The 12,542-nt window shown below is 46.8% G+C and overlaps 1 protein-coding gene across 4 annotated transcripts in view; it reads left to right on the top strand.

The window, feature by feature from the left end:
* Positions 1–12,542, top strand: part of TNS1 (tensin 1) — a 2,137,091-nt gene that overhangs the window by 1,677,066 nt on the left and 447,483 nt on the right. For all 4 annotated transcript variants that reach the window (XM_069616815.1, XM_069616816.1, XM_069616817.1 and 1 more), the window contains 2 exons: positions 772–836; positions 6,751–6,834. In XM_069616815.1, the coding sequence (XP_069472916.1) occupies positions 772–836; positions 6,751–6,834 (149 nt within the window). The remainder of the gene's footprint in view (positions 1–771; positions 837–6,750; positions 6,835–12,542) is intronic.

Below are 12,542 nucleotides of genomic sequence, written 5' to 3'. Positions count from 1 at the left end.
GCTCGAACAACGGGGGAGAATTCACATTCTTCTGCAAATGTTTCCAGGCAACTGAGGCCCTTCCCCTGGTGGTGCCATCTTTTTAAAATTTTCTTTGAATGTGGGGAGGCACCAGGGAGGGCCTCCCTGTTGCCTCCCGACCCCTACCCCACAAAATAAATCCTTGTGTCACTCCTTCCCTCCTACCTTCTCGACGAGAGCTTTGTGCTCCAGTCCCGGCGCTCCTCCCGCTCCTGGTCGCTAACATAGAAATATAAAAGAGACTTAGTCCCTTTTCCCTAAAGCGGCGGCCATCTTTTTTTTCTGGGAGATTGTCATCGCTTCGGCAGCCAATCTGTCAAGAAATAAAAAGAAATATTTTGCAGCCCAGATGAACTGCGGGGTGCGAATGGCTTTCACCCCACTGTGGGGGGACAGACATGACCTGTATCGGCCCCCAGCCTTCGCTGAGGACCTCACATTGCTCGAGCCTACCTAGTCTCTGACTAGTGGGCCTTTAAAGGCCATGGCTGCCCCCACAGCATGGCTGACAGCCATATACTTCACCCAACTGGTGCCTCCCTTTACAACCAATGGTTCAAATGTTAACCTATGATCAATTTGTTGACCGTCAACACCAAACTTCTGCTCTTTTTTTGGGATGACAAATGTGCTGTTTGTGACCAGTCCTCAAAACATAGTTCATATATTTCAATTATTAGTGGAACAGCTGATTGGGTTACTCATTGTTTTCAAGCCTTCTAAACATGTGTTTATGTTTTGCTCTTGCAGGGGAATCGAGGCCGGACGGGCGTGGTCATCGCAGCCTACATGCACTACAGTAATATCTCTGCCAGGTGTGTTTGTCATTCGCAGCACTCTTTGTGACTAGAGGAGTGGCTTTGTCATGGGCTCCTTGGGGAAATTGGCCAACTGTAGAGCAGGTCCCGGGGCGTACCCACACACCAGGGCTAACTGTCCCAATCGCTCTTCATATCCACACACCCAGGGCGTGAAGTGTGCTAGCCTATGGGAGAAATGGCCCCTCATGCCCGCTGCCTCTTTTAGGGTGGTAAGGCTGGAAGAGAGCCTATCTCAAGGCGCCCCTAATAGGGACAGCCTCCGCAACTTAGGTGGCCAAAATTACAGCTGGGGAAGTAAAATCAGTGAAATTTGACATCAATGTTTCTTTGCCGTCCGAGGTTTTTCCAAAATTCACACAATTTTAGCACATTTCATTTTTGACCTCATCTTTCGGATGTTTACTGGAACTTTCCACCAATTAGGGTGCCAAAAGATTCTGCAGCCCCCTAATCGGATGAAACATTGGTTAAAAACATGAGATTTTGGGACAAAAGCAACAATTCACTCAGCAAAATGGGGGAAGGGGGCAATTTTGCTCCAGGGGCGAAATTGACAAAGTGGGCAACGAGAATTCAACAAATTCTCTAGAGAGCGAATTTCAGCTGTTTACAGCTCCGAGCTTTGCACCTTTCAGGGGCATTGGTTGCAGGTCAATCCTCTGATTTTCCGGTGCATATCTCCCAGGTGAGAGCATTCTCAGTGCACCCAAGTGTCCCTAGCTGTTTGAGAGTGATATCAATGCACAGAGAAATGTGTCCTATCCCGAAAGGTAAAGCTGTGTTTCTGGTGCTGAAACACCTGTGTGCTACTTTAGACTGACAGCAAATAAGTGGATTTAATGCAAATATATGCAATGCCAGCCACAACCCCACAAAGCCTTTTATGCGGTTGACATTGATGATATATTGAGTCATGTGTTTCAGAAACTGCACATGTGGCCTGGACTTCGATAGACATTGAATTGAATTGAAGTGATATTTTATTTCTATCGCGCTCGTACACAAGGGTTTCAGAGCGTGACAAGGGAAGGGAGGGGAACAGGGGAGAACAAAACAAACAATTTTACTAGGCCCAGTGACATTGAGAACGTGCAAGTGCATGGGAGAGGGAGAGGGGAAAAGTGCTCGGAAGGGGGAGAAGTGGAAAGTGTAGAGCAAAGGAGAAACAGATAAATAATAAATAAACAAATACATAAATAAATAATAAATACAACACACAGTGGTAGTGCAGCCAGCAAATGGCAAGTGCTGGGTTTAAGGCAGCGGAAATGGTAGGTCTGATAAGTGCAGGAAGAAAAAAAGGGCGGGATTGTATGGGTACAGATACAGACCCCAGTGCCAGTGGTGGCCGGAGGCAGTGCGGCAGGGTGGCAGGGTGAGCAGGTACCTGGGCCCGGAGGACAGAGGGTGGCCAAGTGCACAGTGCAGAGAGAGAACAGATCAGCAGGGGACAAGGGGCATGTGAAGGCAGAAGCAAAGAGGAAGTTCTTGAAGTGCTTGTGGAACCGGAGATGGTTCTATGCACGTTTTAGAGTGGCAGGGAGGCCGTTCCAGAGGGAGGCCCCAGCCGAAGACAGAGATCTACCCCCAGCTCGTTTCTTTCAAAACGACTGAACCTGAGGGAGTTAGAGGTAGAGGAGCGAAGAGCTCGAGAGGGGACGTATTTACGGAGGGATAGCTGAAGGTATTTTGGAGCCAGGCCCCAGAAAGCCTTGTGGACAATACAGAGGGTTTTGAATGTAATCCTTACATCCACTGGGAGCCAATGGAGAGATTTCAGAGCTGGAGAGATACGGTCCCATGGCTTGAAGCCAAGGACAAGTCTCGCAGTCCTGTTCTGGATGAGTTGCAGAGGACAGAGAGTAGAGGCAGGTAGGTTTACAGTAGTCCAACCTAGAGAGAACCAGAGATTGGGAGACAGTGAGCTTCTGAGGGAAGGAGAGGAAAGGCAGAGTACTTCTGAGGAGGTGCAGTAGGACGTTTGACTTTTTAGAGACATCACAGATGTGGGCGGGGTAGGAAAGTGTGGAGTCAAAGATGACCCTGAGGGTCTTAGCCTTGCAGGTGGGGGTAGGAGGAAGGCCAAGGGAGGCCAGCCACAGAGTGAGGGGAAAGGATGGTGAAGGTGTGTCGATGAGGAGGATCTCCGTCTTGCTGGCATTCAGACAAAGAACATTGGCAGAACACCAATCCTGAATGGCAGTAAGGCAGCCAGAGATGAGAGATGGAGAGGAGGTGGCCGAGGGCAGCCTGAAAATGAGTTGCGTGTCAGCGTAGCACTGGAAATTTGAGCAGAATATGGCAATGCATTGGCTGAGAGTTGCCAGGTTTTAGTTGATAAGCCCGGGCGAGAGGTTAGACCGCTATGGGGCTGAAGCGCTATTGTTCACATGCAAGAGTCAGAGTGCAATAAAATCACATTTTCAGAAAAGGAATTGTGCCAATGTGACCATGCATTGCATTATATTTCTGCAGTGTGTTACAGATTGCTGAAAGTGTATTTTTTACACTGTGAAATTTAGGTGGAAATTGTCAATTGATATGTTATATGTATGACATTAATATAGTGTTAACCACCCGTTCCATGGGCTGGAATGGGTGGTAACGTCCCACAGCCTGAGTTAAAGGCATGAACGAGGCACAGGCTTTTAACGAGGACCCCAGGCTGTTACCAACCATTGCAGCCCTTGGAACAGGTGCTTAATGCCATTAGTGCCTGTCCCAAAGGCTGGAACGGGGCTATTTCAAAGTATTTTCGTTCCGTGGATGGGTCGCCTAGCGGCGTCACGTTCACAGGAGGAAAAGACTGTTCAAAGATGGCCACAAGGGAATGAGATGGCAGGCCTCTGTACGGAGTCCCTCTTCCCTTTCCATGGCAGCCATACGTAGCAGAGAAGAATGTGGTAAGTGGGGAGGGGAAATGTACAAAACAATGGGAATGGAGGGTGGGGAGAAGATGGCGGGCAGGCAAATTGGCCATCAGTCGCCTTGGAACGTGTGCTGATATCAATAGTTTCAGCCCACTTCCTAGCCCCATAATTGGTAGGCGCCCTCCTGCAGGGTGCTAATTAAGGATGTGGCTGCCCTGCGTGGGCTTGGAAACAAATTCACTGCATTGCAGTATTTAGCATTCCAGACGTTTAGGATGTTACGAAAAATGATATCTGCTTAAAAAGGAGGGAACTAGTGTATCTGTACAGTAGGGACACCCCCAAATCATCATAGGGACCACTCTTACTCAAACCGGTTTATTTACATTGGGATTGTAACAGAACACGCAAACAATACACCATCCGTTAAGATGCATTCTGCGAATATGTAATCAGGCTCTGCATCAATCTCCCTTCTTAGTGTGTTCCAAGTTCAACACAAAACGGATGGAATTGCAGAGAGGGAAACAGGACTCTTCCATGAAGAGCTAGCCTGCAGCAGCGCCACAGCGACACCCAGCGGTCACATTAATTCAAGCATACAGACTGAAGAGGAAAGGAAACCCGTTCACAATTGTGTTTATTTGCTTTTGTTGCAAGAAAAACAAGTGAAAAAATAATGTTGCAAAAACGAAAACTGTCCCCTGTGGCGTGCAAAAGAATGTGAGCTCCCCCTATGCCGGCAGACCCCTCTTTCTGGTAACATATTCAGGGATGTTCAACCTAGGCCCAAGCCCCAATGCAGGTACGCACATTTTCTGCAAAGCACCCACCACCATGTATTTTAGTAGTCCTTGGTAAACTCACAGAATATGTCAGTTTCTCTGAAATTGCATGTTTCCGTCAAAAATTGACATTTCTTTAAAATCATGTTCAAAATATCTGTGCCTTTCAGTCGTGGCTTTGCTGTAAGATTTTGCCAGGCCTACTGAGGCAGTGAAGTGCCACTGACGTAATTTCCGAGTTCCTCCTGGATTCTTCGGCAGAAATCGATCCCAGATCAATACAATAATTAATGCATGTGCAAGATGTTGTTACTGTTACACGATACACTACATTGCAAAGAAAATAATAGGAGTAACCAGAACATACTCCTGACTTACTCCTTACTTACTCTTAGTCCAACTCCAAGCAGGATATTAGTAAGTTAGAGTTACTCCTAGTAACCTCTTTGTGAATCAGCCCCTAATACAGGGGTCTGCAATCGGCAGAAGTTTTGGACTATGACTCCCATGGCACCTTACTGTTGACTAGGCTGGCTAGAACTGATGGGAGTTTTAGTCGCATGCATCTGTGAGGCCAAAGCTGGCTGACCTGTGCTAAAATTTAAATGCCTATTATTTGCGTGTCCCTTCAGAAGTGTTCAACTTTAACTCCCTGATCCCAGGCCGCCATAGTCATTGTTTAAGGATCATGGGAGTTGTAGTCCGGAACCTCTGCTAGGCCAAATAATGAGCCACGTTTGCCAAATGATTGCCACATGTGTTTCAGTCATAACTTCTGGTGATGATAGATTTTGGATATTAACCCTTTGGTATGAACAGCTGCTATCGCCCAAGGGATCTCCCTTTACTTTACCTAATAAACATCTTCGACCCTTACCAATTCTACATGCACTTCATCAGACGTTTACTTCTTCATGCATTAACTTAAAAAAACATTATTTCAATGGTCCTCATGTCTCCCAACACACACACACACACACACACACACACACACACACACTATGGACACACACACACTCCGAACTCTACACACACAAACACGTGTGTGCTATACACACAGTACGCACACACTACACACCAGCCTAACTCACCTTGCAACTGTGGGCTCATGGTGACAATAGTATTTGTAACACTCTTTGCCATGCACACACTAACCTAATAATATAATGTCACAATGCACTTTCTAGGATTGCTCTGTTGCCCAGGGAAGGCAGCACCAGCGTAAGTCCTCTCGGAAGGGCGGAAGGCCAGACCATTCAGTGTTCTCCCGCTCAAATGAGGACAGATTGCTATATAGTGCTTCATGCTGGGTTCCGACAACCTATAAGGGCTCTTGTAACAGCTGCTGATCCTTCAGAAAGCCCCCCCGGACTCCCCAAAAGAAATTGCCCGCACATATTCTTGGGTTACCAAGCTATACACTGGTGACCTGTGAATACTCCCGGGTCACTTTTGTCAGCTGAGCCAGCCCCACATCCCCCTCAAAGCACCTCATCCCCCTCAAAGCACTTCAGCGCCCCTGCCTACTCCCTATGACCTCCATATCCTCGTTTTATGTTCAACATATTAAAAAACATTTAACATGTCCCCTTACGGTGCCCGGGACTAGTAGGGTGTGTCATAGGTCTCTGTGGGGATGGCAGGAGCCTGCCCACCCTCAGAGAGCCCTATTAATAAAGTTTGCAGGACCTCAAACAACACGCAATGTGTGTGTCTTGAGTTACCTCCAGATAATTTCTCCCAGCACTAGTTTGTATGACATAGTTTAATGCTACTCAATGTATCAACCTAAGAAGGATGGGGGACTGAGTCATCCCTGCTGGGGATTCCTACTTGGGAAGAGCGGGCTGGATTCATGTCAGAGGATAGCGCTTTACCCCTGAGCTATCTACCCGACTACCCGCAGTGCCCTTGTCCCAGTCACTGTGCACCCTATTGTGCTTCTGGTGTGCTGGCGATCCAGCAGTAATGTGTGAAATGCCAGTGACCATCTATGGAATGCCATTTAAGTGCGCTTTGAGGCCTATGGGCGAGTAGCGCTATATAAGAACTATAAATAAATAAATAAATAAATAAATAATCTCTGTGGTCCGGGCCACTGGCAGCATTCAGACGGTATGCAACTCCCTGGCATGCAACTGGCAAGCGATTGGAAGCCTACAGTGGTGGCACCTCTCAGATTCTACACTTCACCTCACCTGGCAGCGGAACATGATCCCTCCACGGGCCTGATTATCTTGTTGTCTCTTGCAGTGCGGACCAGGCCCTGGACAGGTTTGCCATGAAGCGGTTCTATGAAGATAAGGTGCTCCCGGTAGGACAGCCATCCCAGAAAAGGTGAGTCTTTCCCGCAATCTGCATGGCGTTCATTACTGTTCACGTAAATGCCGAGAGTGATTGGGACAGGACCATGCATTTTTATTTCAGTTTTTTAATCAACTTCCGAAATATGGTCTTATGTCACTGCTATTAACTGTGTGTCTTTTGAAATGGCTGCAGGGCATACATATTTGGTCAAAGGTATTACTGAATACCGCATGCAAACCACACCCTTCTCACTGGTCACCATAATGTAGTCCAAAGTGCCCTCAACCATACACCCAACTCAAGTGCCAACGGAGGACTATGTCTGAGGTCACGTCTGCGTGGACCCTACTCAGCACTCTAGCCATGCTCATGTGGTATGCAGTGATCACGTAGAATCACAAAATAACTAATCAATTACAATGAATCCAAAATAACGAAAACCAAAATAAAGAATTTAGGAAAAAAATAAAAATGGCATTGGGAGTGGGAATAGTGGTTTTGGAGATGGGGAAAAGTATTAGGAACAAAACAAGGGGGGATTGAGAGGGAACCCCCCACAGAAACAATGAAAACAGATTTTTTTTAAAAATTATTAGTTATTTCGGAATTAGTTATGTAGGTATTAGTTGCAATTGGATTATTTTGCGATTTCCCATAATAACATGTAACCGTTTCATGTAGCTCAACCTTTCCCTACACATCCTCCACCCTCCAATTTGAGTGTTATTAGAGTAATAGAGAGTGATGGATTGGAGATCATGTGATGGCCTTTTCTGTGTTTTTCTTAAATGAGGTTACCTTTACACGTTAGTGCTCTTAAGCAATACAACATATGTTATTCACGAAGTGTACGTATTGTGCGCATTATATTGCACCTGAAGGTGTTTGTATGGCACCTAAGGTTTTGTGTCTACTGGAGTTTGTATGTGTCCAGTGCATTTTGGGTCATTAATAGCCCAAATATTTGATTTTGGCATATTTATTTCCTTTACTTAGTTTCGTTTGAGCAACATAAGCACATGAGGTTCAGATGTGCTTCAAATGTAAAAAGAAAATAGGTCATAATACTAAAGAATTGCACATATGACATAGAAAGCTGCATAAGAACAACATACAAATACTAATAAAATCAAAACAATACTCTGTCACTGTAGCATGATTGTCATTTTGTGATTGCAAGCGCACCCCGTACGTGACGTTAATGTACGCACTGCCTGAAGTTGTATTTGGGATGGGGGAAGGGCGGGGGCCATGTGATCCGGGAAGGGTGGGAGAGGGTTATGGCATGAAAGAAAGAAAAAAAAGAAAAAAACATAATAAGTAAAAAAAGGTGGTAATAATCCCCCCAAAAAATAATCAAATTGATACTGAATTATAACTTAAGCTATTAGACATGTTGAAAATTAATGGTGATCAGTCAAACGAGCTGGGTGATACACAAAGGAAGGTGAGATGAGTATTTAAAGTCTTCCTAAATGACGGAGAGATAGGAAGCATCGTAATAAAAGAAAGAAGCAGTACTCCAGCCCGCCGAGCGACCTGCAGCATGTTCTCCAAAAATCCCCAACCCTGCTTGAAATCCTGAGCTCTTTGGCCTGATTGCTGGTCTGATCCAGGAAAAGCGCTGTGTGCACATGGCTGCAGATGTTGAACTTGATCCCCCTGCGAAGACATGGAAGGATAAGGCTGACATGGTCCAATCTGTGGGCACTGCATATGCTGCGGCATCAAGGATGCCCTTGCGAGGTGCAAGAGCGTAAGTGTTCAGACCTTGAAACAGAGCTTTAGCTCAGTCAGGTGTGGAAATAAGCCATCCTGAACGTCGGAAGGAAATCCGATGAAAGTGGGAAATTCTCCATACGTCAAAAACAGAACGCGAGACGGTGCACCTGTGGATATTTAGCACAGTGCATCCTTAAACTAAGACAAGTGTCTAAACGTAAGTTCAGAGAAGGTCCACAGTGTTCCTAAATTGGGAGTCATTCCACTTGAGAACAGAAAGACAGGATTGGAGGACTCTGGGGAAGTGAGGAGAACAAAATTCAAATTCTAGTGGAGCTGAGGTTCAGGCCATAACAGAAAAATTTGCCGTTAATAACACTGAGGCAGCGATGCCTCTGGCAGACTATGACAGAGAAATACATCATTTTCACGTTTGCTTCGGTGTTGTCCACCTGCCGGTGATGAGTGATGCCTGCACTCAACAGCAAGTCTCCTAGTGGCTTCATGTAGAAGTGGGCTTATCAACCCCTACGGTAGGCCAAGTGACATGGACCTGCACTGGTGGATCCCACCTGAACCAAGTGGAAACATCCGTTCAGGATGGACACTGTCCAGATCAGGACTCAATCTCCTACAACCATGCACTCAGCAAGAATGGATAACATTGTCCCCTGTGTACTCATGAGAAGGCAAGGATCATGAGCGCATGCGTCTGATGTGTAGACGAGGGTGCTGCGGCAGCACATGCACGCTTGCATTACAGTTGGCTTTCGACACTTGGTCGGATAGCACTTTGCTCCTCCGGAGTGAGTTGAAGGGGCTGTTGTGTTCTTTGTAGGGTCTGAGAAGTGGAGATTGACTGTCTCCAGTGATTCATTCGGCTTGTCGTCGCTCTGCCATGATGTCTTCCAGCAGTGACGCCGCAGGGGTGTCGAGTGATACGCAGTGGTTTGCTATCAGTCTGCTGATTCGTACATGAGCAGATAAGCTCAGAGTTTGTGGTCGATCTCGTGTTGTTTTTCCACTGGCAACGACCAGGCCGAATGAAGAATCCCTGTAGCGGTAGTCAGAGGGAGAAGGAGTGAAGTATTTTAGATTATGATGAAATCACTTTGCAAAAGAAGAACCTGTCCCTTCCTTAAACCCACCTGAAGTTGAATGGCTTCCTCATAACAGCCACTTTTGATCGACATTTGGTAAGTGCCCTCACTCCAGCCCAAATGCTCACTACTGTCTTGAATAGATCCAGGGTTCACACTTTGTTGCTTTTTTTTTAAAATTAAAATTGATAGCTTTCAAGAGCTTCAAGGAACTTTATCACTAGGCCAAAAGTGCCTAGATCCGTCCAATCCTGGCTCTTCCCTTCGGATAACGTATTCTGAACTTATGCTGGTCAGATAGCAAAGCGAGTTGAATGCTGACCCTTGATATCTATGTGCATGACTGCTGTGGCAGGTTCAAATCCTGGCAAGGTCAACTCAGTCTTTCATCTTTCCGAGGACGATAAAATGAGTACCACTCTGTGGGATAATAATGTCTTCTGTTATTTGAGCGCTCTAAAACCTATGGGTGTGTAGCACAATATAATAAATAGATATTATTATTATTATTATTATTAAGAGTCTCTGCCAGTCCCATTAAAGCAGAATGCCACCCAGATGCTTCCGAATTACACCCATTTGCACCTCGGGTGTGCATCTGCCTCTCCCACGAACCCACGAAAAAAGCTCCTCTTCCTCTTTTCTTACAGAGTCAGGAGCAGTGGGTCCGACAGACATGTCAGGAGGGCCCTATATAGGACCACATTCATTTACAGAACATTACCTTATAGAAGTCAAAAGTTCCAAGCCAATAATGTGGTTGGAGAGAGCAGGCACAAAGTACATTGGTAAACTGTGACCCGTTACTAACAGGGAAGTAGACACAAGGCAACAATGGACTTCTTCCATGGCACGAATCACTGATTAGTTAATTAAGCGATATGCCCCGAGTCGCAGGGCCATTACTGAGCCAGGTAATTCCCCAGAGCCAATAGTTATAGGCCCGAGTGAAGCGAGGGCCTTAACAAAGGCCCTGGGGCATTACCTGACTTGGTAATTACCCAGCGGCGAGGGGCATATTGCTATTAGTACCGCGGCCCGCAAGACCGGGGTACTAATTGTAATCTTTTTCTGTTCCGAAATGCTGCAGCGTTTCAGAACAGGAAAAACAAAACAAAAAAATGACCCAAAAAAATGGTTGACGGGAAAGTCAAAACGGAGTCCGTTTTCACTTTCCATGGCAGGCATCGGGAGCGGACGTGCTGCAGACAGAGTCCACAGTGCTTCTGCTCACTAAAAAACAAGGTAAGTGGGGTTGGGAAGGCGGGGAGGGGATTGTTGGCGGTGTGGTGGGCGGGGGGATGGACTAAATTAAACCTGCTCACTTGAGAAATGTATTGGACAGCACAACTGCTTTGCCTTGGATGGGCAAGTCACACCTGGTGCCCGGTCACCATGCTAAGAGGCGGATTGCCATAGGAGGCAACATCCAATACATATTACAGCCCTAATCATAAGGGGACCTATGGAGCTCATGACTCTATCGAAAATGAAGCTTCTCTTGAAATCTTCCCTCGCCTGCTCGGGGCGCATGGAGACATGTTTCCTTGTCTAGATTAAATGGAACATAGCAGGTGCATTTGCAGAATGTGTGTTCACCCACACTCGGGCCTCTTGCCACCGCAAACTACAGATGTTCATTACTGCGCAACTCAATGGTACTCGCCACATCTATGTCATAAGGATCAGGGACTGAGTGGCCCGGCCAGGACTCTAACCTGTGGCCATGCCGCCGAACCGAGATTCCTGTAGTTATGATATGATTTGATATGCCATTTTGTAATGCGCATGTACGCAAGTGTTTCTAGGCGCGACAAGACCAGGTGGAAACAGAAGGAGGACAAAACAACGATTTTACTAGGCTTTGTGTCATTCAGATTGCAGTTGATGTGTGAGTCCATTGTGCCACGCAGGGGCTTCATAAAAAAAAAAGAAAACAATAAAAACACTTTTTTAACATCACCTACTGCTGCAGCTATCTGGTTTGTGTGGCCTCCTAGATTTCACAGATGTATTGCCTGGGGTGAAATGAGATATATCTTGTTTTTTTCCAGAATCACAAAAATAGCTCAAATGTGGTTGCATGGGTTAGAACTAGTTCTGCAGTGGAAGATTGCATGTCGTCCCGGATGTCACTATTGGCACCCATGCTGTTGGTGTGATCATCTTTACAGTGGTGAATTGATAATACTGTTATCCGCCGTGCTGATATCAGAACAATGGTAGTTAGGATACTGCTGCGAAAGCGCGGCGCAGCGGGAATACTGCGTGGTGATTGACTCATTTGCGAGCCATACCACACGGTATTCCCTTTTACGCCATGCTTGCCGGCTACTCTGTTCCCGGCGTGGGGCGTGGCAGCCCTTCAGCCAATGAGGAGCATCGAAACAGGGCAATCCCCGCTCCGAGCCTCCCTATGGCTGGAGGCTTCCTTCGTCCCCTGCCGGGGACTCAGGTAAGAATTCTTTTTTCCTCCCTCCTCCCACCTCCCACCTCGCACCCCACCCAACTTACCTTCTATCCACCGATCACCGGCGGGGGACGATGGAAACCTCCAGCCGTGTGGAGACTCGGAGCGGGGCCATCCCCGCTCCAAGCCTCCACACGGCTGGAGGCTTCCATCATCCCCCGCCCCGGAGACCGAGGTACCTTTTTTTTTTTTTCCCCGTCCCCCTCCCTTCCGCCCTCCCAACCCCACTTACCTTCTTTTTTCTTCTGGTCTTGAGAGCGAACATGCTAGGCACACTTGTGTTCCCAGCGCATCCACTCCCGATGGCCGCCATGGAAAGGGAAAACGGACTACGTTTTCCCTTTCCCGGCGGCCATTTTTTTTTTCTTTTTTCTCTTTCTGTTTCGAAACAATTAGAAACAAGCGAAACAGAAAAAAAATGCATTAGCACCCCGGTCTAACGGGCC

The sequence above is a fragment of the Ambystoma mexicanum genome, chromosome 9 (genome assembly GCF_040938575.1).
Source record: "Ambystoma mexicanum isolate Mex_15411 chromosome 9, UKY_AmexF1_1, whole genome shotgun sequence".
NCBI classification, from domain to species: domain Eukaryota; kingdom Metazoa; phylum Chordata; class Amphibia; order Caudata; family Ambystomatidae; genus Ambystoma; species Ambystoma mexicanum.
This window is presented reverse-complemented; position numbering and strand designations above follow the sequence as displayed.